At 38.2% G+C, this 26,394-nt stretch overlaps 1 protein-coding gene across 11 annotated transcripts in view; it reads left to right on the forward strand.

Moving 5' to 3' along the window:
* The window catches only part of LOC112649057 (X-linked inhibitor of apoptosis), a 55,867-nt gene extending 29,691 nt beyond the window's left edge, over positions 1-26,176 (forward strand). For 10 of the 11 annotated variants that reach the window (XM_025431127.3, XM_049107495.1, XM_049107496.1 and 7 more), the window contains 6 exons: positions 1,884-2,792; positions 3,854-3,953; positions 4,956-5,022; positions 6,115-6,157; positions 12,188-12,388; positions 21,450-26,176. In XM_025431127.3, coding sequence (XP_025286912.1) covers positions 1,916-2,792; positions 3,854-3,953; positions 4,956-5,022; positions 6,115-6,157; positions 12,188-12,388; positions 21,450-21,643 — 1,482 coding nt within the window. In that variant the 5' untranslated portion in view covers positions 1,884-1,915 and the 3' untranslated portion in view covers positions 21,644-26,176. The remainder of the gene's footprint in view (positions 1-1,883; positions 2,793-3,853; positions 3,954-4,955; positions 5,023-6,114; positions 6,158-12,187; positions 12,389-21,449) is intronic. The other variant, XM_035712272.2, reaches the window with a different exon arrangement.
* The last annotated feature ends 218 nt before the right edge of the window (positions 26,177-26,394 follow it).

The raw sequence follows: 26,394 nt of genomic DNA on the forward strand, positions 1-26,394 counted from the left end.
CACTCCATGAATTTTTTTAAGTAAGCTCTGTGCTGAACATGGGGCTTGAACTCACGACCCCAAGATCAAGAGTCTCATGCTTTACCAACTGAGCCAGCCAGACACCCCTCATAATGGAATTTTTAATTAACTAAAATCCCAAGATTTTATTTTTTTTATTTTTTTTTTAAATTTTTATTTATTTATGATAGTCACAGAGAGAGAGAGAGAGAGGCGCAGAGACACAGGCAGAGGGAGAAGCAGGCTCCATGCACCGGGAGCCCGATGTGGGATTCGATCCCGGGTCTCCAGGATCGCGCCCTGGGCCAAAGGCAGGCGCCAAACCGCTGCGCCACCCAGGGATCCCCCAAGATTTTAATCTAGAGGTTTGGCTTCACATGACTTCTTTCCAAACCAAGTTTCCATTTTCCTTTAGTTGTGCCACAGGTTTCTAAAGTCAGAATGTAATGTTTAATATCCCTATTAAATTTCATCTCAGCCTATGAGACAGCCTTGGTTATTATCATCCAGTTTATGCTCATTGAACAAGGGGTCTTGAAGCTAGTGTCAAAATGTTTTCAGACATCTGGGAAACAATAATGAAAAGTCATGGAGACTATCTTCCAAAAATAGTTCTATGCAGATATATCTCTGCTCTTGCGGTATATATGAATTACTACCATTGTAAATTGACAAGACCAGGAAAGACTGAAGTTTATTGCCACCCTGCAAGACTTGTGTTGAACATTATTACACTGAAATGATGTTCCAAGACATATTGTGCTAACATAATGCCAGGGCTGCTAATTCTTCCCAAGAAATCAATTAATTGACATATGAAGTAGAGGCAGAATTATCATGACCATTCTTTTTCTTTTTTTTTTTTTTTGCCAAACATATACTGAGCACACACAGTATTAGGAATAGTGCGAGATTCTAGAGAATCAGGTTTGCCTGGGGCAACCCTGATTTATCCCTGTTGTCCTAGTGTAATTATTAGTAGCATCATTTTTCACTTTCCAAAGTGTCCAGGTTTGGAGGATAAATTATCTGGCCACCCTTCTCATAACCCACCTAGTTCCTTTAGTATTTTATTTCGGTTATATGTTACACAGCTATAATGTGGCAATTTTAATGAGGCTGCAGTAGTACTTCTCTTCCATTTGAACAGATCATTTTTCGACCATGGGAAGTTGATAGCAAAACTTACTGCAATTAAGGTCTATACATACTTACTATCTTTCCTGAGCTACCCTCTAGAGGGCAGTAATATATACATCCGAAATGATCCAATTCCCACAGAAAATGGACTACAGGAGTCCCATTTTCATATGCATGAAAATCAGAAACACTCAAGTGCTCTTAAACACTCGATGCTCATATTGGAACCAGTGTTGTGAGTAAAACTCAAATACCTTTTGCTAAGCAGAAAAGTAAAGAAATAATAAAAATTAATTCATTAACATTCTGAACATTTTTTTTAAATTGAAAAACTGAACTTTGATGGCTTGAATATATAATGATCTATTATAACAATTATGCATAGAGTTTAATAATCTGCATAATTTATGCTTTTGTTTTTCCTAATTAATAATTTTACATGGTTAATAATTTTAATATATTCTGTATCACAGTTTCCATATTTACATAAAGTAATCAATTAAAGAACAGTTTTATTCTACCTGCTTGAATATTACTTTCCTCCAGAAAATGAAAATGCTGGTTTTTACTTTATAAAGCTTGAATCATATAATGCAGAGCTCTAGTATTTGGAATTAGAATGTTTTTTTTAGAGATTGTGTAATTAATTTTATGTCATCAGGTAATTTGTTAGCTCCTAATATCAAAATTATATTGCCTGTGTTTCAGATTTTGAATTTTCTAATGTAATGTTCTCTTTTCAGAAAAGGTGGACAAGTCCTATTTTCAAGAGAAGATGACTTTTAACAGTTTTGAAGGAGCTAAAACTTGTGTACCTGCAGGCATCAATAAGGATGAAGAATTTGTAGAAGAGTTTAATAGATTAAAAACTTTTGCTAATTTTCCAAGTAGCAGTCCTGTTTCAGCATCAACGTTAGCACGAGCTGGTTTTCTGTATACTGGTGAAGGAGATACTGTGCGGTGCTTTAGTTGTCATGCATCAATAGATAGATGGCAATATGGAGACTCAGCAGTTGGAAGACACAGGAAAGTATCCCCAAATTGCAGATTTATCAATGGCTTTTATTTTGAAAACACTGCTGCACAACCTACAAATCCAGGTATCCAAAATGGTCAATATAATGCAGAAAACTATCTGAGAAACAGAGATCATTTTGTTTTAGACAGACCATCTGAGACTCATGCAGATTATCTTTTGAGAACTGGACAGGTCGTAGATATATCAGACACCACATACCCGGAGAACCCTGCCATGTATAGTGAAGAAGCTAGATTAAACTCATTTCAGAACTGGCCAGACTATGTCCACTTGACCCCAAGAGAGTTAGCTAGTGCTGGATTCTACTACACAGGTATTGACGATCAAGTGCAGTGCTTTTGTTGTGGTGGAAAACTGAAAAATTGGGAACCGTGTGATAATGCATGGTCAGAACACAGGCGACACTTTCCTAATTGCTTCTTTGTTCTGGGCCGGAATGTTAATATTCGAAGTGAATCTGATGTTGCGAGTACTGATAGGAACGTCCCAAATTCAACAAGTATTCCAGAAAATCCAGCCATGGCAGATTATGAAGCACGGATCGTTACTTTTCGGATGTGGATGTGTTCAATTAACAAGGAGCAACTTGCAAGAGCTGGATTTTATTCTTTAGGTAAACTTTATTATAAAACCAGGCTAATAAATAACTTTCCAACTATCCCAGTCCCCCTAAAAAGTGGATTCCTTTAGCCCCCTGAACTGGTAAATAAAGGCTGGCATGATTAATCTGTGAACCTTTATGTTGAATTTGCAGTGTAACTACTACATTTATGTGAAAAAGGACTACTATATTGTGAGTTATATTTATCTTTGTTTTTTTGGAGAAGGATTACATGCAAAAGATGATAGATCTCCCAGATAGAAGAATGGGTCTGACAGTAATATAAACTATAATTTATTGAGCACCTACTGTATGTGCTCAGTACATGTATCACATGCATTCTTTCTATACCTCATAAAAAGAGTTAACATTAGAGAGTTTAGTTTGGCTGATATTAAAATTGATACCTGCCTTTTGTACATAGAGTTTATATTTGAAAGCTGCCCTGTATGCCTTTTTGCTTCAAATAAGCACTTCTCTTTTTTTTTTTTTTTTTTTTAAATAAGCACTTCTCAAATGGACTACTGTAAACTTGTCAGGAAGGGCCCTTAGTGTGATGACTTCCAGGAATATTCAGAAAAGTTATACCATCATATATCTGACCCATTAGCTTTAGGATTGAGTAGTGCCAAAATACAAAATATTAGTTATTTCAATATTTTATTCACATAGTATCCTGTAGCAATTTTGAAGGTTTGTTTAGTGTCATGTAGCTATAACCCTAGAGAAACTTACTTTGTAATTTTGTTAACCTGAGCCTTATTGTTAAAGTTTCACAGTTTGAAAAAGTGTAGTATTGGTAGACCCAAATGATAACAATTTTAATTTTTCACATAAAAATTGGTCAATTTATTTTGTCTTCTGTAAAATACCTCAAATTGAATCAGTGAATTTAGTGTGTATTCCCTCCTCAAACAGTCATGGCTGTTATTTAAATGTGAATTTGAATGTCGTCTTTGAAGCTGAGATTCTCATGTAATTTAAAATGGTTAATTTCATGGTGTTAAAGGGGCATTTTTGCATAGGCTTCTAATTGCACAAATACATGTATTTTTACTTGTGTCTCTTCTTAGGGGATGGTGATAAAGTAAAATGCTTTCACTGTGGAGGAGGACTAACTGATTGGAAGCCCAGTGAAGACCCTTGGGAACAACATGCTAAGTGGTTTCCAGGGTAAGGTATTTAAATGTTTATTTAGGAACAGGCAAGTTAGACACTTTGCAGTCGGAAAATCTTGAATAACTTTTCACCTAACTATTTTTGCCTTCACTATGGCTTGCAATTCACACCAAGTTTATAAAAATGGGGTCACCTACTTTATAGAAAAAAAAAGGCCCTAAGCCTTCTCTGGTGACCAAAGCATTCATTGCTTATATGTTATATATATGACATTCAAATTATTCTATTTCTAAACACTAATTAGGAATATATAGTTTTGTTGTTAGAAGTAGGCTCTTTCACAATGACCACGGGAGAGCCCTTGTTGCCAAGGATTTTTTCCTTGGAACCCATCACATCCCCTAGCAAATTTTACTGTATCTCTCTGATTATAAGACACACAATTGTTCACATTTTCAAATTTTTGAAATGATACATCTGGTGGTGGGTCATAATTTAATTGGCAGCGGTGGTACATAAAATAATCATCCTTCTTATAATCAGTGGCATCTTAGAATGATAATAACATACTCTGTCTCTTTGTCATCTTGTTTCTTTAAAAATATTCATACATATAAGTGATGTAAAATTTTTGACCTACAAACTAGTACAATTTAAAACTTCAGAGCGATTGTTTGAAAATAAATCTTAAGCTTAAAAAGCCTTAAAAGGAAAGGTTGAAAGCCTAAGGAGTTCCTTCAGAGTGTGTAGTTGGTTAATCCTCTAAACAAAATTAAACTATTTAAAAAATTAAATCTTAAATTTAATAACTTGGTTTAAGGTTGGAAGTTCTCAAGTTGTTATTTTTTGCCTAAGATTACCAAAGAGTAGTATAACAAAGGAACGTATTTCTTTAACTTTGAAATGACAGTTGGTAGAGATTAAATAACATTTCATTTTGCAGCTTCTTAGAAATACCAAAAAGGAAGTTAATGGAATTAAGATAATGGAGATATCTGTATTTATACTTTACTGATTTATCAGCTACCAAAGTTTAACCTTCTTTTAATTGTTTAGGTGTAAATATCTGTTAGAAGAGAAGGGACAAGAATATATAAACAATATTCATTTAACCCATTCAGTGGTAAGTCACATATTGTAGAATATAAAATATTATTTAATTTGTTTTGCAATGATTTCTTGGTGTAAAATTCACAGTATAGTATCTTAAATTAATAATGTATGGTGGGCTTTAAAGGGGAGATCTTGAAGAATGCTTGTTATTTCTTTTTTTTTTAATTTTTTTATTTATTTATGATAGTCACACAGAGAGAGGGAGAGAGAGGCAGAGACACAGGCAGAGGGAGAAGCAGGCTCCACGCAGGGAGCCCGACGTGGGATTCGATCCTGAGTCTCCAGGATCGTGCCCTGGGCCAAAGGCAGGCGCCAAACCGCTGCGCCACCCAGGGATCCCGAATGCTTGTTATTTCTTAACCTGAAGTAGCTTTGTGAAAGAGGAATCCCCATAAGCTGATTGATTTAACTCACTGTAAATAAAAATGGGTTTGAAGAACTAAAATACTTAATCCCTCAACTTTCTGAAATTAGACTTTTGTATAATGTGTTTTATACTCATAAATAATTGTGAACTTTCCAAAGGCAATATTTTAAATCTCAGAAGCGTGTCTAAATTGATGGCAGCCTGGGATGGCTAAGGTATTGGTACCATGTGGGAAGAGCCATGGACTAGAATGGGAAGCCAGAGTTGTCATTTATGGCTCTACCATGAGCTCCCTTGCCTCAATCGAGTTGTTTAAACTCCCTGAGACTCAGTGCCCTGTCTATAGAGTGAGTGGATTGTGTTAGATGATCTTTTAACTTCCTTCTAGTGGGGATCCCTGAGTGGCTCGGTGGTTTAGCACCTGCCTTCAGCCCAGGGCGTGATCCTGGAGTCCTGGGATCGAGTCCCACATCAGGCTCCCTGCATGGAGCCTGCTTCTCTCCCTGTGCCTGTGTCTCTGCCTCTCTTTCTGTGTGTCTCATGTATAAATTTTAAAAATCTTAAAAAAAAAAAACCTTCCTTCTAGCTTCATCAGGTTATGCCTCTTGCAAACATTCATATGTTGAATTGGAATAAAGCCAATTTATAAATTCATGATTAGTGTAACTTTTCAAATTGAGGTAATCATCTTCTACCAAAAAGAATTCTAACTTATAGTCCATATTTCTATTTCAGCTAAGAACTGCTGAAAGAACACGGTCATTAACTGAAAGAATTGGTAAGTATGTACATTAAAATAAATATACTTTTAATTTCATTAGCAGTTTATTACAGTTGTTTTTTTATAGGGTAGAGACATAAGCTTATTTTTTCAAGATAATCAAAGTAGATTTATTTGAGATGAGATTGCTATAAATTTAAGGATTAGGAAGTGCCTATAAATTTAAGTCAGTTATAGGTAGCTGGGTGGCTCAGTGGTTGAGCCATCTGCCTTTGGCTCAGGTAATGATCCCAGGGTCCTGGGATCGAGTCCCACATTAGGCTCCCTACAGGGAACCTGCTTCTCCCTCTGCCTATGTCTCTGCCCCTTTCTCTGTCTCTCATGAATAAATAAATAAAATCTTTTTAAAAATTTTAAGTCAGGGCAGCCCAGGTGGCTCAGTGGTTTAGCACGGCCTTCAGCCCAGGGCGTGATCCTGGAGACCCAGGATCGAGTCCCATGTCAGGCTCCCTGCATGGAGCCTGCTTCTCCCTCTGCCTGTGTCTCTGCCTCTGTCTCTCTTCTCTCTCTCTGTGTCTCTCATGAATAAATAAATAAAATCTTTAAAAAAATTTTTAAGTCAGATATTTATATAGTAAGAACATTCATGTGACTCATGTAACACTGTACATTAATTGTACTGGAAAAATTTAAATTATACTAAATTATATTATAAGTTATATAATTATATACATTACATAAAATGATACTAATTATAGTAAAGTAAAAATAAAATTTTAAGAAAGGACATTCCTATGGCGGTTGTGCAGTTAGCTTTTCCAAGCTTAGGAGGAGCAGCTATAGGCTGTCCATTGCCATTTCTGTTAAAATCCCCAAAGGAAGAGAGATAAGTGTATTTTTGTCCCAGGTACTTCTTGAGTTAGCCAGGACCATGAATCCAGTGCTGTACTAATGTGCCATCACCATGGTCGGCCCTACCTGCTTCCTTATCCCATGCCATTCTTGAGCCTCCCCCAGTTTCTTCACAGAGGGGCATGGTTCAGTTTATCTTCTCTTACCTTATAGAAAGGTAGAGATTTTTATCCCAAAGATTATTTACTCATCATAAACATCTTTAAAAGCCAGAAAGATACCAGGATGCCTGGGTGGCTCAGCGGTTGAGCATCTGCCTTCAGCTCAGGGTGTGATCCCGGAGTTCCGGGATGGAGTCCCACATCGGGCTCTTTGCATGGAGCCTGCTTCTCCCTCTGCCTATGTCTCTGCCTTCTCTCTGTGTCTCTCATGAATAAGTAAATAAAATCTTTTTTTTAAAAATCCAGAAAGATACTATGTTAAGCAAAGATGATATTGTTATCTCCACTTTTCAGATGCTGAAACAGAGACCAGGAGGTTAAGTGACCCGCCCACAGTTACATTTACAAATCATTAGTGGAACTGGGACTATTAACGGGGTCTTCTGAAATCTGCATCACACTGTGGATCTCATTTCCAGCTTAGGCATCATGTTTCAAAAATAGTAGAAAGTGTAATTTAGAATATGTCTGCTGATTCCCCATTCCTTATACCATCATCTTTTTGGTATCTTAAGGGTTACAAGACAAGAGAAAACTATAAGTATTCATAAATATACTTAAGAAGGAGAGCCACTTTGATAATATTTGATACAGATTTTGAAATGGGCATAAATAATAAAGTTTAAGAAATCATTTATTGGGATGCCTGGGTTACTCAGTGGTTGAGCATTTGCCTTCAGCTCAGGGCATGATCCTGGGTTCCGGGATTGAGTCCACATTGGGCTCCCTGCAGGAAACCTGCTTCTCCCTCTGCCTGTGTCTCCCCCCCACCCCCACCCCGTTCTCTCATGAATAAATAAATAAGTCTTTAAAAAAATTGAGATATGAAAAGAAACAATAATAAAATAAAATTGAGATGTGTAATTCATGTAGCAAAAATTTCACCCTTATAAACTGTACATTTTAGTGGTTTTTAGTAAATTCACAAGGTTGTGGAACAAACCATCACTGCCATTTAATTCCAGAACATTATTATAATCCCAAAAAAGAAACCCTGTATCCATTAGCAGCCACTCCCCATTGCTGCCCCTTCCCCCTCAGCCTCCAGACAACTACTCATCTACTTCTATCTCTCTGGATGTACCTATTCTAGACATTTCATATGAATGGAATCATAATATGTGGCTTTGAAGTTCATCCATGTTGTGGTACTTATACATGATTACTTCATTCTTTTTTTATGGTAGAAAAAGTTTCCTTAGTGTAGATAATACCATGTTCTGTTTATCTACTCATCAGTTGGTAGACATTTGGGTCTCCAGTTTTTGGCTCTTATGAATGATATTGATGCTGCTATGAACATTTGTGTGCAAATTTTTGCGTGGACATAGGTTTTTAATTTGCCTGAGTATATATTTCAGCATGGAATTGCTGGGTCATGTAGTAACTCTACATTTAACTTTTGATAAATGGCCAGTTTTCCAATGCGGCTGTACTATTTTACGTTCCCACTAGCAGTATATAAGGATTCCAGTTTGTTTTTCCATATCCTTGTTAACACTTGTTATTGTATATGTTTTTTAAAAATTTTATTTCTTTATTTGAGAGAGAGTGCGCATGCAGAGGGAGAGGGAGAAGCAGGCTCCTGGCTGAGCAGGGAGCCCAATGGCGGGGCTCAATTCCAGGACCCCGGGATCATGACCTGAGCCTAAGGCAGATGCTCAGCCAACTGAGCCACGTAGGCACCCCTTGTATGTTTTTTTTTTATAGCCATCCTAGTGGATGTGAAGTGGTATCCTATTGTGGTTTTGATTTGCATTTCCCTGATGGTTAATGATGTCGGGCATCCTTTCATGTGCTTATTGGCCATTTGTATGTCTTTGGAGAAATGTCTCTTCATCGCCTTTCCCCGTTTTTTAGTTGGGTTATTCATTTTTTTGTTATTGAGTTGTAAGTGTTTTTTATATATTCTAATATTTTTACAGTTACGTACCTTGTCGGATATATGATTTGTAAATATTTTCACTCGTTCTTTTCACTTTCTTGCTGATATACTTTGAAGTATATAAATTTTTAATTTTGATGAAATCCAATTTATCTTATTTTTTGTTGCTTATTCTTTCAGGGCTATATCTAAGAAACCATTGCCTAATCCAAGGTCATCTATGTTTTCTTCTAATAATTTTATTACTTTTTAATCTTTTTAAAAAAGTTTTATTTATTTGACAGGGAGATAGCGAGAGAACAGACAGTGGGAGCAGGCAGAGGGAGAGTGAGACACAGGCTCCCTGCCAAACATGGAGCCAATTGTGGGGCCTGATCCCAGGACCCTAAGATCATGACCTGAGCCAAAGGCAGGTGCTTACCCAACTGAGCCACCCAGGCACCCCAAGTTTTATGGTTTTATCTCTTACATTCAGGTCTTTGATCCATTTCAAGTTCATTTTTGTATGTGTGTAAAGTGGGGGCCCTTCTAATTATTTTTTATATGGATATCCTGTTGCCCATGCTTTTGATTTTCAGCAAAGTAAGCTTGAGATACCTGCAGGGTATCCAAGTAGGTGGGTCTTAAAACCTGGAACTCATAAATAAGGGTAAAATTGTGGTAGTGGGGCAAGTATCCAGAGAGATTGTTAAAAAGGGGATCATTGAGGTAATGGAAGGGAACCACCAGTGTCTAATCAGGTGAGCAGAAGGAGCCAGCAAAACAAGCTGGGAAAAAAAACAAGTAGAACCACGAAAGAGTGATGTCCAGCTGACCTCTGGACATCTCCACCTGGAAATCTTAAAAGCAGCTCAAATTCAGCATTTCTAAAAATCACTCAGACTGAATCCAGGCTTGTTCTTTGCACGCCCCCCCCCCCAACATTCGTTAATAGTTTAATAGTTCACAAGGTCGCCCAGTAATTTGAGCCATTTTAAGCTCTTTGCTTTCCTTAATCCCTCTACATTTAATTAACCACCAGGTCTGATGAATTCAGCCTTTTTAATATTGTCTAAAATCCACTGGTTCTGCCCTACTTTCTGCCCTTATTTCTCATTCAGATTCTTTAGTAGTCTCATAAATGGTCTTTTATCTGTATTATAACCATACAACAGTGTTCTCTTTATCAAACAGAAATCTTGGGATCCCTGGGTGGTGCAGCGGTTTGGCGCCTGCCTTTGGCCCAGGGCGTGATCCTGGAGACCCGGGATCAAGTCCCACATTGGGCTCCCGGTGCATGGAGCCTGCTTCTCCCTCTGCCTGTGTCTCTGCCTCTCTCTCTCTCTCTCTCTCTCTCTCTCTCTGTGTGACTATCATAAATAAATAAATTTAAAAAAAATCTTAAGGTACTTTCCTACTTTTGTTACTTACTATGTAATATTTCTTATAATCAAATCCCTTTCCAGCTCCTCTTTTTAAAAAAAATTATTGAAGTATAATACATATACAATAAAATGCTTAAAATACACTTAAGTATTCAACTCAATGAATTTTTACATGCATTTATTTGTGTAGTCATCAGCCAAATCAAGATATAGAACAGGGGCATCTGGGTGGCTCAGTTGGCCAAGCGTCTGCCTTCAACTCCTGTCATGATCCTGGGATTGAGCCCCACCCCCTCCCTGCTCAGCTGGGAGTCTGATTCTCCCTTTGCCCCTCCTCTGCTAGTGTGCTTTCTCTCTCTCTCTCTCTCTTTCAAATAAATAAATAAAATCTTTTTAAAAAAATAACATTTCTGCCAGGCCAGAAACTCCTTCAGGCCCTTTTCCCAATCAATATCTGTCCCTGATTTATGTTCTGACTAACCATAGATTAGATTTGAACATCTTAGAAATGTAATCATACAGTGTATTCTTTTGTCTCTGGTCCATCATTACGATGACATTTTGTTCATCAGATCTGTGAGACTTATCTATGTTTCTGTGGCAATAGTTCGTTTTTCTGCTTGCTCTGTAGTGTTTCAATATCCCAATTTACTTATCCATTCCCCTGGTGATAGATGTTTGAGTTATTTCCTATTTGAGGCTGTTATACATGACACTGCTGTGAATATTCTTGTGCATGTTTTTGATGAACCTTTGTCCTTATTTTTGATACTTGAGAATAGAATTGATGAATCAGAGAATGTAAGTCTCCTCTTTATCAGTTCCCTACATAACCTGTATTTCTACTTTGAGTACCATTAAAGTGAGTTTCTATTCATTTTATTGTCACTCCCCTGGGCTGCAGAAACTAAGTCTCAGAGATGGGAAACTCACACATTCAGGGTCAGAGACTGGGACTTCCCCCTATTTCCTGTGATTTTTCCAGAATAATTGCTAGTGACTTGAGAAAGACATCCACTCTTTACATACTTAGGTTAGTTGTGAATACAACTGATTTGAAAAAAAGTTCTGGGGATCCCTGGGTGGCGCAGTGGTTTAGCGCCTGCCTTTGGCCCAGGGCGCGATCCTGGAGACCCGGGATCAATTCCCACATCGGGCTCCCGGTGCATGGAGCCTGCTTCTCCCTCTGCCTCTGTCTCTGCCTCTCTCTCTCTCTCTCTGTGACTATCATAAATAAATAAATTAAAAAAAAAAAAAGTTCTGGGTTTTGAAGTGCTTAACTTTTTCTTACTGGTTTTACCTAATCTTGCACTATTTCTTCAGCCTTTAGAGCAATTAATCTCAATAGTACTATAAAATAGAGGTGCCTGGGTGGCTCAGTGGTTGAGTATCTGCCTTTGCCTCAGGGCCTGACCCCAGGGTCCTGGGATCGAGTCCCATATCAGGCTCCAGGGAGCCTGCTTCTCCCTCTGCCTGTGTTTCTGCCTCTCTCTCTGTATCTTGTGAATAAATAAATAAAATCTTTAAAAAAAATAGTACTATAAAATAATACTGTATTTGCGATGATTAAGATTCTGAAAGAATCTTCAGTGCTTAAATATTTCAAAATCTTCTTCCCAAAGTTGCTTTCATTTGCTGGTTTGTTTTTTGTTTTTCTACTTGCTGTTTACCTTTTTCTTTTTAACTGTACTTTGCTGTTGAGTTGTGTTAATGAAAATAATTGTTTAAACTCTGTGTTCTTTTTCTTCACCAATTTTCATTTCAGAGGATGCCATCTTCCAAAATCCTATGTTACAAGAAGCTATACGAATGGGATTCAGTTTCAAGGACATTAAGAAAATAATGGAGGAAAAAATTCAGACATCTGGGAGCAACTATGTATCACTTGAGGCTCTGGTTTCAGATCTAGTGAGTGCTCAGAAAGACCATACACAAGATGAATCAAGCCAGACTTCATTGCAAAAAGGTATACATGGCTATTTTTAAAAAGCAAGAAACACTTAACAGTACTTCATTACAGATAGTATTTTATATGACTTGGTGGCCCATTCACTTTTTCCTTCTCACATGTCTCTTAGAATAAACATTTTTAAAAAGTTTTTGTTAAGGGCAACCCTCTCGGGCGCCTTCCCTCTTTGGGAGCTTTGTATTCTATCATTAAGTAAACTTTATTATTGCTCAATAAACCTTGCTTTGCTGCCCACCAAAAAGAAATAAAACTTTTTGTTAATAGGGGTGCCTGGGTGGCTCAGTTGGTTAAGCGTTTGCCTTTGGCTCAGGTTGTGATCTCAGGGTCCTTGAATTGAGCCCCACTTTGGGCTCCCTGCTCAGTGGGAAGTCTGCTTCTCCTTCAACCTCTCCCACTCATGCTCGTGCTCTCTCTTTCTCTCTCTCTCTCTCTCTCTCTCCCCCTCTTAAATAAATAAATAAAATCTTCATTTAAAAAACAATTTTTGTGGGGGATCCCTGGGTGGATCAGCGGTTTGGCGCCTGCCTTCGGCCTAGGGCATGATCCTGGAGTCCCGGGATCGAGTCCCACATCAGGTTCCTTTTATGGAGCCTGCCTCTCCCTCTGCCTGTGTCTCTGCCTCTCTGTCTCTCTCTGTGTCTCTCATGAATAAATGAATAAAATTTAAAAAAATATTGTTGTTAATAAAAAATTCAAAAATACTCAAAAGTGAATAAAACAGTACAATGAACCCTCATGATAAACCAGATTCAATAATGATCAACAATTTTCCAATTAATTTCATTTCTTTCCCCAACTTTTTTTGCTATGGTATTTAAAAGAAAATTCCAGGCATCCTATATATCATTTACCTCTAAATACTTTAATATAAATCTAACAGATAAGGATTTTTCTTTTTTTTTTTTATTTTTCTTAACATAATCTAACACACATACTGTGTGTTAAGCAGTTACTTAAACTGTGCTCAGACTACTCTAACAGAATACCATAGACTTAAACAACAGACATTTATTTCTCACATTTCTGGGGGCCGAGAAGTCCAGGATCAAGGTGCCGGCAGGTATGGTTCCTAATGAAAACTCTTCCAGGCTAGCAGATAGCTGCCTTCTCTTTGTGTCCTCACATGGCCGAGAGAGAGAGAGAGAGAGAGAGAGAGAGCACACTCTGGTCTCTCTTCCTCTTATAAATACATGGATTCCATTGGATATCTGGCTGGCTCAGTCAGTAGAGCATGTGACTCTTGATCTTGGGGTCGCGAGTTTGAGCCTCACATTGGGGATAGAATTTACTTTAAAAATAAATATGGGGGCACCTTGCTGGCTCAGTCGGTAAAGCATGCAACTCTTGATCTTGGAGTTATGAGTTTGAGCTCCATGTTGGGTGTAGAGATTACTTTAAAAATAAAATCTTTGGGATCCCTGGGTGGCGCAGCGGTTTAGCGCCTGCCTTTGGCCCAGGGCGCGATTCTGGAGACCTGGGATCGAATCTCACGTTGGGCTCCCGGTGCATGGAGCCTGCTTCTCCCTCTGCCTATGTCTCTGCCTCTCTCTCTCTCTCTCTCTCTGTGACTATCATAAATAAATAAAAATTAAAAAATAAATAAATAAAAATAAAATCTTTAAGATAAAAATAAAAAATATATACATACATAAATAGAAAGAAAAAAAAGATACTGATTCCATAATGAGCAATTCTACCCTTATGACCTCATCTAAATTTAATTACCTCCCAAATGGCCCATCTGTGAGCACCATCACATTGGGAGTTTAGGACTTCAATATGAATTTGGGGGGGATATATTTATTCTATGACATACTGTTACCACACTTAACAGTATTTCCAGTAATACCGTAATATCATTTTAAAATCAGTTGGTTTTAATTTTCCCCATTGTCTTAAAACATTCTTAACAGTTGATTTGTTCTAAACGGGATCTAAGTAAGATCCATTGGTTTATTGATTTAATTTTATTTTTGTCATGATTTATTTGTTTATTTTAGAGAGCACATAGTGGGGAAGGGACAGAGGAAGAGGAGAGAGAGAATCTCAGGCAGACTTCCCATTGAGCACAGAGTCCATTGCTCCATTGCAGGGCTTGATCCCATGACCCTGAATCATGACCTAAGCCAAAATCAAGGATCAGATAGGTGCCTGGGTGGCTCAGTCAGTTGAGCCTCCAGCTCTTGGTTTAGGCTCAGGTCATCATCTCATGTGGGATCAGGCTCGTGCATTGGGCTCTGTGCTCAATGGGGAGTCTGCAAGTCACCCAGGCACCCCTGATTTATTTATTTAACATGTGGATTTGTATTTTAATTTAGATAAAGAACAATGAAGGCTGTTACCATTGTGTGTGGAATCTATAAGTTTTGTAGCTGAAACAGATTTTAGAGTGTTCTGTAACTTTTCATGTGATGTAAACCTGTAAGAGCATCATATTACTAAATAGAGCTTGGATGAGTGGAACCCTGATATACTTTAAATCATATATAGAAACTGTATTAAACTTTTTCTTTAAGTAGGCTCCATGCCCAAGGGGGGGTTTGGACTCACAACCCTGAGATGAGGAGTCCCATGGTCTACCGACTAAGCCAGCCAGGTACCCCTAAAAAGTGTATTAAATAATGTGCAAGAGAAGCATATAAAGTCCTTTTAGGAAAAAAAGATAAAAAATACAAGTTCCTTCTTTAGGGATGAAAGCAACTATAGTATTTGATGGCAACACCAAAGGTTAAAGAAAAGGTTTCAAACTGTGAATACATTTTGGGTACTAATGTACGTTGTTATAGTCGTTCTCTGAGCTCTTGACCACCTCTCCCAAAAGTTGAAAATTCTCCCAGTGCTAATAAACCTAAAAGTTTACTATTTAGTTTTACATTAAAGACCCTTTTGGGGCACCTGGCTAGCTCACTTGGAGAAGCATGCAACTCTTGATCTTGGGGTTGTGAGTTCAAGCCCCATGTTGAGCATAGAGCTTACTTAAAAAAAATTAAAAGATGAATAGACCCTTTTGATCTTTGTTATTTCAAACACTTCTAAAACAGTCACATCAGTCACAAAACAATATAACATTCATGATTCTTAAATTACGTCAGTTGATGTAAAACATTCAGCAGAAAGCTTACTACTCTTTTCCTATGTGTACATTTATTTAAAACCTGTTAATAGCTTCTCTTGTCTTAGTGATGATAAAATGCACCACTGACTTGGTCATCTTTCTACTGCAATAGAAATACAAGTGATTGTATCATTTTCCCCTGCATCTTAACCATGACTCAAGTTTGACAAATATAGGTGTTAGTTTTTATACCTGAAGGTGTTGTTAGCAACAGGATGATTTAGTGAGTTGCAATAGGGAGAGAACAAGGGACAGAGTGCTTTAGGGAATGCATGTTTTCTATCCAGCAGGAGTCGATGAAGGTTCCTATTATCATTGAGACTACAAGCTAGGATGGTGTGGAATGGAGGGCCTAAGCAAAGGGCAGCTCTCAGAAGCAGGAGTTGCAATTCTATCAGTTGACCTCTTGTTGGTCTCACTAAATTGAGAGGAAAGTTAATTGATACAGGTTATCTTCTCACACAGGGCTGCTTCCTATTCCTCTTTCCAAGGGCTGATGAGTAAAGATTGGCACTAAGACTCATTTAATTCTATACAAAATAGAAGGTGGGCCTAATTGAGGTAAACCAGGTGGAGATTATTAGAAACACTACGGTGTTACTGTTGCTTACTGAGAAATCCTAGGTTCAGTACTAGCTTTAATCCCAATGTTTATTTGACAGAATACCCCAGTAAATCATCTTCTAAAAGTAGTACCAAATATTATCTTTCTTTTTAAATGTCACATAATATGCTGCGGCACCTGCATGGCTCAGTCAGTTAAACATCTGACTCTTGATTTCAACTCAGGTTGTGATCTCAGGGTAATGGGATCGAGCCCCGCAATGGGCTTTATGCTCAGCGGGGAGTCTGCTTGAGTTTCTCTTTCCCTCTCCCTTTGCCCCCCACCTTTCACATGCTATCTCTCGCAAATAAATAAATATTAAAAAAAGATGAGGTGCATAGGTGGCACAGTTGGTTAAGCGTTCAACTCTTGATTTCAGCTCAGGTCATGATCTTAGGGTCGTGGGATTGAGCCCTGTGTTGATCTCCATGCTCAGTGTGGGGTCTGCTTGTCCCTCTCCCTCTGCTCCTCTGCCTACTTGCATGCTCTCTCTCTTTCTCTCTAATTAATTAATTAGTAGAAAGGGAAAGGTGCTATAGTAAAGGATGTAGAATCCAATATTTGCCCTAAGGTTTGAGTGAAATAATTGTCAGAGGTAAAGTATTGGTCTCAGGGGGTAAAATCTAATTCCACAGCCTCACCATGTCAAGTAAGTGGCTGTACATAAGGCTGAAATAAGGTAGAAAAACTTGATAACAGTTGTTTGGTAGGCCTGACATTTCGTTCCACTGTGGTCTGTAAAATGGAATCACAAACCATCAGAACCAAAATGAACCTGAAAGATCATATAAGAACTTTCATTACTTCAGTAAGAAAACTGAAGTATAGGGATCCCTGGGTGGCGCAGCGGTTTGGCGCCTGCCTTTGGCGCCAGGGCGCGATCCTGGAGACCCGGGATCGAATCCCACATCGGGCTCCCGGTACATGGAGCCTGCTTCTCTCTCTGCCTGTGTCTCTGCCCCTCTCTCTCTCTCTCTCTGTGTGACTATCATAAATAAATAAAAATAAAAAAAAAACCCTGAAGTATAGATGTGCTGTAGGCAAAGATCACTCAGATAGTTGGGAAGAAAAATCAGGTTTCCTGACATGTGGTCCAGTGTTCCTCTTAAAAAATGTTTTATGTGTACAGTTTTATGTGTACAGTAGTGTTAAGTACATTTACATTGTTGTGCAACCAGTCTCCACAACTCTCTTTATCTTCAGAACTGAAACTGTCCCCATTAAACAACACCTCCTCGTTGCCCCTCCCCCGAGCCCCTGACAACCACCATTCTTTCTCTCTATAAATTTCAACTTTTCTAGGTAACTGATCAGTCTAGTGTTCGTTTTTACTCATTAGAGTCACATCCACAAGTAATGTGTAAATTTCTTAATTGTTTTCCTCTTTTTTTGGGGGGGAGAGAATGAATATGTACTTGAGTCTGACTTTTTGGTTACATGCTTTCCTATAATTTAAATCAGTTTACAGTGCCATCCCTTTACTTCCATTGTTACCTCTGCCCCAACTGCCTTTTCCCTGTCTGTGTACCTAGTCTCATTCCCCATTCCACTCCCAGTTCCCTAAATCCATCTTGTGAACTCATCCTTCAAGGCTCCACATAGAATTCATTCTTTCCAGCTTTCCCCAGTACCCATAGCTGAGTTCGGAGCTTTCTATTCTTTACTTGCCCTGCTGTTAGAGCATTCATAACATTATTTTAGAATGGTTCTTTTCTGTCCCGCACATCAGACCAAGCTTGAGGACAGATAGATGCATTATCTTATCTCTGATGCATTCCATGTTTTTTTTTAAATTTTTTATTGGTGTTCAATTTACTAACATACAGAATAACCCCCAGTGCCCGTCACCCATTCACTCCCACCCCCCGCCCTCCTCCCCTTCCACCACCCCTAGTTCGTTTCCCAGAGTTAGCAGTCTTTACGTTCTGTCTCCCTTTCTGATATTTCCCACACATTTCTTCTCCCTTCCCTTATATTCCCTTTCACTATTATTTATATTCCCCAAATGAATGAGAACATATAATGTTTGTCCTTCTCCGACTGACTTACTTCACTCAGCATAATACCCTCCAGTTCCATCCACGTTGAAGCAAATGGTGGGTATTTGTCATTTCTAATAGCTGAGTAATATTCCATTGTATACATAAACCACATCTTCCTTATCCATTCATCTTTTGTTGGACACCGAGGCTCCTTCCACAGTTTGGCTATCGTGGCCATTGCTGCTATAAACATCGGAGTGCAGGTGCATTCCATGTTTGAGCTTACAGTTTTGACTATGCCCATGAGGTTGCTTTTTAAGAAGAAAGAGATTAAATAATACTTTCTCTCCACCCTTGGTCAGGAATACCTCTCCAGAGCACAAATCTCCTCTTCTCTCTCTCCAGGTTAATACCCTGTACTGGCCACCAGTGCCTCAGGATCAAGTCCAAACTCCTTTACATGGGTTGCCAAATCCTCATGGTCGGAACCCTGCTAACCTTCTGTCGCCTCCCATCCTGCTGTGTCCCTCCCCAAGCCTTACCCTTGCACTCATAGGCCTGCTTCTGCCTCTCCCCTTAGAGCCTGCTTGTGCTATTTTCTCTTCTCCCACTGCCTCTGTCCCCCAGAGACCCCTCTCCATCTTTCCTGGTTAACTCCTCCTCATCCTTGAGGACCCAGTTTAAGTATAATTTCCTTCTGTTTCTGTGTGCACGCACAACTCAAACCCTTCCTGTGTTCTCCATAACACACTAAATTACCTTTATCGTTACACTCTAATATAATTTCCTGTCTATTTGTGTTTCCTACTTGTTTATGCACGATTAGGGACCTGGGGCCTATATATTTGTTAATTGTATCTCCAGTTCCTAGAACTTAGTTAAGTATTCAGTAAATATTTGTTGAATAAAAGTCAACCACTGTTCCCAAACTTGTTTTGAAAACAGTGTTCCCCAGATGTTAAAAAGGGATGCCATGAAAAAGGACCAAAAAAACAAAAAAAAAAAGAAAGAAAGAAAAAGAAAGAGGAACTCTGTAGTTAAATAGGGACATGCATTGTGACTTTCTAAGAGGGGACATACACTGTACTGTATTGACCTGTACTTTACAGCACTGGTTGCCAAATACCAGTGTGTGCCATCTCAGAAATTATTGCTGTTGTTGTTGCTGTATAAAACCATATCTTCTTTATTTTGCATACTGTAATTTCAGAACAACAACAACAACAACAAAAAACAACCCTAGAAATTTTAGATTTAGTGAGTGGGACCTAGTCATTTATCATTTAAAAGAATGCCTCAAGTGCGCCTGAGTTGCTCAATCATTTAAGCACCTGTCTCCTGGTTTGGGCTCTGGTCATGATCTCATGGCTCAGCAGTTAGTCTGCTGAGATTTTCTTCTGGGATCCCTGGATGACTCAAGCAGTGGAGTATCTGCCTTCAGCTAAGAGCATGATCCTGGAGTCCCGGGATTGAGTCCTGTCTCGGGCTCCCTGCATGGAGCTTGCTTCTCCCTCTGCCTGTGTCTCTCATGAATAAATAGATAAAATCTAAAAAAAAAAAAAAGATTCTCTTCTGCTGCCCCTCTTTCTTACATAGATAAATAAATCTTTTTTAAAAATGCCCCAAGTGATTCCCATGTGAGACCAGATTTGGAAACCACTGGCCTACAAAGATTGTTAAAATATATAATGCCTCTGGAATAGTGCCTGGCACATAGTAGTAAGTGCTGTGTTACTGTTAACTGCTGCCATTGTTGATGATGTTGTCATTATACTTTTGTTTTTTTAAGCAGGCTCCACACCCAGAGTGGAGCTCAACACAGGGCTTGAACTCACAACCCTGAGATCAAGAGTCAGGTGCTTAACTGACTGAACTGCCCAGGCGCCCTTGTTATTAGAGTTCTTTTTCACCACGAAACACACTTCTGTGATATGTTTGTTAACACGTCACAAAACCTAGTTTGAGAAAGGCTGAATTAAGCAAGTGCTTTAGTGCCACCTATATGCTAATGTCACCCAAATCTCTGTCTCTAGCCTTAACTACTTCTGACCTCAAGACGTGACTGTCCAATGACATTTACATATAGATGCCCTGCAAACACCTCAAAAACAACTTGAGGGCAGCCCGGGTGGCTCAGCAGTTTAGTGCCACCATCAGCCTAGGGTGTGATCCTGGAGACCCAGGATCGAGACCCACGTCAGGCTCCCTGCATGGAGTCTGCTTCTCCCTCTGCCTGTGTCTCTCCCTCTCTTTTTCTCTGTGTCTCTCATGAATAAATAAATAAAATCTTAAAAAGAAAACTTGAAAATGCCAAACCAGTACCTCCTATATTTCTTTTTGGCATCACCATCCTCTTGTCAGCCACTAGAAATCTTAAAATCAACTCTTGTTTCCCTCACCTCTCACATCTAATCAGTCCCCAAATCCTAGTAGTCCCGCCTCAGAAGTGTCCCTCAGATCCATCCCTCTGTATCTGGAGTAAGCCATGCCCTTCCCATATGTCACTTCTTTTACCTAATCCTTGCTTCTCAGCCTGGTAAGTTGCTGGCCATGTTTGTTTATTTACTTATCTATTTATTTTAAAGATTATTTACTTATTCATGAGAGAGACACAGAGAGGCAGAGACACAGGCAGAGGGAGAAGCAGACTCCATGCAGGGAGCCCGATGTGGGACTCGATCCCAGAAGTCCAGGATCACACCCTGAGCTGAAGGCAGTTGCACAACCACTTGAGCCACCCAGGCTGCCCAGAAGAGAATCTTCAAGCAGACTAACCACTGAGCCATCCAGGCGTCCCCTGTTGGCCATGTTTAAATGTCACTCCTAGGGACGCCTGGGTGGCTCAGTGGTTGCGCGACGGCCTTCGGCCCAGGGTGACATCCTGGGATCCCGGATCAAGACCCACATCGGGCTCCTTGCATGGAGCCTGCTTCTCCCTCTGCCTGTGTCTCTGCCTCTCTCTCTGTGTCTCTCTCATGAATAACTAAATAAAAGCTTATAAATAAATAAATGTCACTCCTCCACTTCCCCTGGCCCCCTGCCCTGCAGCTGCCAGCCTGTGAAGCCTTCCCCAACTCATCTGAACAGAAGAACTTGTTCTCTCAACTCATCCCCGAGCACTTTGTACATAACTTTATGATAACACTTATCACTTTGTACTTTGTGCTTCCCCCACAGCCTCAGCTCACGCCCTCCTCTCTAGCCTGCAAGCTACTGAAGAGCAGGTGTCACGTGTGACTCATCCTGTCTCCCAGGCCTTGATTAGCACCTGGCACATAGTAGGGGTTCTCGTTGTTTCAATGCATTTCAACAACTAAGAAAGTCTAAAATTAACACATTTCTTTTCTCTTTGTGCAGAGATTAGTGCTGAAGAGCAGCTCAGACTCCTGCAAGAGGAAAAGCTTTGCAAAATCTGTATGGATAGAAATATTGCTGTGGTTTTCATTCCTTGCGGACATCTGGTCACTTGTAAACAATGTGCTGAAGCAGTTGACAAATGTCCCATGTGCTATACAGTCATTACTTTCAAGCAAAAAATTTTTATGTCTTAATCTCACTCTACAGTTAGGCGCATTATGTTCTTCTCGTTACCCTGATTGAGTGTGTGATGTGAACCGACTTTAATTAGCATCGAATGCCATTAGCATTTGCTACCAAGTAGACAAAATGTAAACTACAGTGCTCTTGTTTGTAATCTAAAATTTGAATTTCTGGATTTGGGGGGACATTAGCGATGTTATATATCTTTTTTTTTACTCAATTGAAATCTAGACTAAGAAGCATCATATTGTAATTGATCACAATGTGTATTTGTATTTGTACTACACTAACTTAGTTTCTAAGTGTGAGTTAACTGAATTTTTCATCCTTTTCATATAGGCTTAACAAATGGAGCATTCTGTGTAAACGTGGAGATTAGAATTAATCTCCCCAATCTCATAATTTGTTTTGTGTGAAAAGGAATGAACTGTTCCACACTGGTGGAAAGATACCGATTATTTTTAGATGTTTGTTTTTGTGTTTTAGGATTTTGTCCATTCTCTTAAAATTATACACATGTGCTTCGGTGGGTGATTTTTAAAAATGATTTTGCCATTGTTAAAAGGGTATTAATGGAGTACCATGATGGTACTCTATCATGACATCATGGAAAGATGTCAAAGATACATTGAGTATAAACTGAAGTGGCAAAACACTGTGTATAGAATGAGCCAGATGAAAGTGTGTGTGTTTTCTGTATGTATAGAACAAAATATTTGGAAAAATAAAGCATCAGACTGTTAAATGTGGTTTCTCTTGAGGGGGGTGGGGGGGTCAGTCCCAGAGGGGATTTGCAGGGGCCTTTCACTTTCTACTTTTTTCATTTTGTTCTGTTTAGATTTTTTATAAGTATATATTACTTTTGTAATCAGAATTTTTAGAAAGTATTTTACTGATTTAAAGGCTTAGGCATGTTCAAACGCCTGCAAAACTACTTATTGCTCAGCTTTAGTTTTTCTAATCCAAGAAGGCAGAGCAGTTAACCTTTTTGGTGCCAATGTGAAATTTAAATGTTTTTATGTATTTCCTGCTTTGTGGATGAAAAGTATTTCTGAGTGGTAGTTTTCTGACAGGTAGACCATGTCTTCTCTTGTTTCAAAATAAATATTCCTGATTTTGTAAAATGAAATATAAAATATGTCTCAGATCTTCCAATTAATTAGTAAGGATTCATCCTTAATCCTTGCTAGTTTAAGCCTGCCTAAGTCACTTTACTAAAAGATCTTTGTTAACCCAGTATTTTAAACATCTGTCAGCTTATGTAGGAAAAAGTAGAAGCATGTTTGTATACTGCTTGTAGTTATAGTGACAGCTTTCCATGTTAAGATTCTCATATCTTGTACCTTAAAGTTTCATGTGCGTTTTTACTGTTAGGATAATTAAGATGTACATAGGACAAAATGTCAAGTCTTTACCTAAATTGTTTCCTTGACTAGTAATAGTAGTAGATACTTCTTAAATAAATGTTCTCTCAAGATCCTTAAAATCTCTTGGAAATTATAAAATACTGACAAAACAAGAATACTTGTTTAAGTATTAAAAAGGAAATAAAACTTGAATAAGAGTCAATATAGATTAAAAAAAACCAAAACAGTTTAAAAGTGCTTCGTAGAACACCCAGGGTTTACTTACAAGATTCTTAAAACGACCCATTATAGAGGTGAGTGAGGCATTGTACTGTGGAGAAATGTTTTGAGAGTGAAACTAAAAATTCTATTTTCATTGTATTTTCTAAGAGAGTATTGTCATGTTCTCCTCACCTCTGTTGATGATATTTTAAGTGATAGTCATTTAAAGCATTGCAAATTTAAATGAGAATTTTTGAAATTAAATGACTGCCCAGTTTTTTGTGTAAACTCTCAGTTTTTTACCTTTGCACTTCCACTAAATGTTCATTAAATTAAATTTTACATACATAGTCTAAGCTTTGGATTTAAATTACAAGGGGGGAAATGTGTTAAAGGTTTTTATTTTTATTTTTTAATTTTTTTTTGTTGTTGTTGTTTTTAAGGTTTTTAAGGTTGTTTAAAGGTTTTTAATGTGTTTTCCAGAACACGTCAGCTCCCAGTCAGTTAGTTAGTTCAATCTAGTTGTTGGCCAAGGACTGAATTGTTTTAACATAAGGCTTTTCCTGTTCTGGGAGCTTCAGTTCATTAAAACTCTTCTTTTAAAACTTGTATGTTTGGAGTTAAGAAAGACCTTTTTTCTCCCCATGAGTTGTGAAATGTAATGCATGAAGCTGATGTGGCTAACAAGTTTATTTTAAGAATTGTTTAGAAATGCTGTTGCTTCAGGTTCTGAAATCACTCAGCACTCCAACTTCTAATCACATTTTTTTTTTAAGACTTACCAATGTTTGTCTGTGTTCTCACTATAAAAAGCACTGGATCCTTTCCATTTAGTTGTGCAAAAAATGATTACTTGCAAGGTCAAAAATATAACGAGATCCAAATCTGTGCCTCCCTCTTTCCCAAAATAGTTCTCCGTATCTACATGTAGACATTCCTTTTCTGTTAGAAAGTTCACTCTAAAGATTTTGAAGTCACCGCCTATTTTATACTACATTTTAGTCATGCAATGAGTCAAGTTGTTTGGTAATAAGTAGTCATCTTTATTCATAATAATTTGGTGTGTTGATCAAAAGCCTAGTTTTAATTTTTTTGAAAAATAGGTTTCATGTTTATAAAGCATAAACTCCCAATTTATTAATCAACGGCTTTGTATTGCCTTTCCTGCTAGGTTTGGGTTTTTGGTTTTGTTTTTTTCCCCCCTTTGGTTAGGAGCTAAGACGGGGTAGGGCAGGTGTAATGGGTGTATATAATGTGATTTGGCCCTGCTTTGATCTTTTTTGTTGTTACATTATTTAAATTTTGGTAGGGTTTTTTTTCCCCCCGTTTTCAGTTTAGTGGATAAAATTGGTGTTTTGAACTCTCTGAATGGAGACTACCACCACAGCATTAGGTGCACGTATTGTACTCTTTAGGCCCAAATCATAATTTCCTGATCACCCAGGTGTTGAATATGAGGGGAAAGTGTGGCGGAGCGGGAGGAACAGGGTAGGCTTTTCATTCCCATTAGAGAAATTAAAAAACAAGAGGGGATATTTGACAGATGTAGTTATTTTTAGCCAAGTCTGCTTTAAAAAAGAGCTGTTTCTTCATCTCTAAAATAAGAATAATACCTATGTTATGAAATCATGAGAGTTCAGGGAGAACCCCGTATATAAAATACCATTCCTGGGACACCTGGGTGGCTCAGTTGAGCAACTGCCTTCGGCCCAGGGTATGACCCTGGAGACCCGAGATCGAGTCCCACGTCGGGCTCCCTGCATGGAGCCTGCTTCTCCCTCTGCCTGTCTCTGCCTCTCTCTGTGTGTTTCTCATGAATAAATAAATAAAATCTTAAAAAAATACCATTCCCTTCCCAGCACTCTCTCACCCTTCATGGGTTTGCCTTGACTGGAAATTTGGGCAAAAACTTAGATGATGACTCTTTTCAGTGACCCTTACTCATCTTTTTTGGTGTTTCTCCTAGTTAAGATGTAAACTATAAGAAATAGGTCAGGTCTTTGAAAATATTTAAGTTCCTTTTTTAAAACTTTGAGAAAAAAACCCCTATTCTTATCAAATTCAGGTGAGCTTTCCTAATAGAAACAATTGGCTTATTCCCACTTTCATAATCAGTGTCAATTTGACTCTTAGCACAATGTGAATTTCACTAACGCATACTAGAATCCTAGAGTGTCAGAGCTAGAAGTGACCTTAGAGAGTATCTGATTCTTTTCCCTCGTTCTACAGGTGAGACAACTGTGGCTCAAAGGTGAAGTGATTTATTCAAAGCTGTCTAGCTAATTAGTGGCAGCCCAGACTGGGACATAGTTTGAAGGTGAAAAACTTCGAGTTACCTCCCCTGGGAGGTCTCAAATGTTTATTTTTTCAACTATTCTTTCTTTTATACCATAACTTTCACTACATATTAAATGACACTTTATGACTAATACAGTAGGACAATCTTAAATACATATATCTTCAAATTGTACAATACTACGTTAATGTTTTGGGTGGTAAGATTCTATTTTGAAGACTAAAGTTTGCAGATGTGCATATAGATTTTTTTGACATTTCCTACGTTGTTATTGTGTATCATTAATGCAACATTTAAAATTACTGTGTAAGTATATTTTGTCATTTTCTCTATGCTTAGTAAAAAATTTGACTTTTCAAGTTGATGTAATAAAGGCTTTAATGTAATTTTTGTTAGATTTTGCATTTTTTTCATTACTGTTATAGTTTATCTAACCGGACAGAATGACGAATACTATGTCATTGTATTAGTGTTGTGAATAATCATGTGAAATGTTTTGAGATAGAGTGCTATATTTGTGAATATAATTTTATGACTTTTTTTGTTTAGTAGAAACCTTTCCATCAGTATGGAAAACAAAGAAAATTGCTTTCCACCGTATAATCTGGCAGTCATCATAGATTAAAGCTTATTTTTCTGTGAATAAAACTTATTCAATAAAGTACTATTCTTTAAGATGATATCTTACTATTTGTTTTTATTGTACTTTCTCAGAAAAAAAAAACAAAATAGCCCTCTGAAAAATACTAAAATGAAACCTAAATATATTTTCTGCCATTGGGCCAGACATGAGGGAACACATCAAGTCATGTCCTGTTACAAAAGACAGTGGGACCCCTGGGTAGTTAAGCATCTGCCATGGGCTCAGGTCATGATCCCAGAGTCCTGGGATGGAGGC

This window comes from Canis lupus, chromosome X, assembly GCF_003254725.2.
Source record: "Canis lupus dingo isolate Sandy chromosome X, ASM325472v2, whole genome shotgun sequence".
Taxonomy (NCBI): domain Eukaryota; kingdom Metazoa; phylum Chordata; class Mammalia; order Carnivora; family Canidae; genus Canis; species Canis lupus.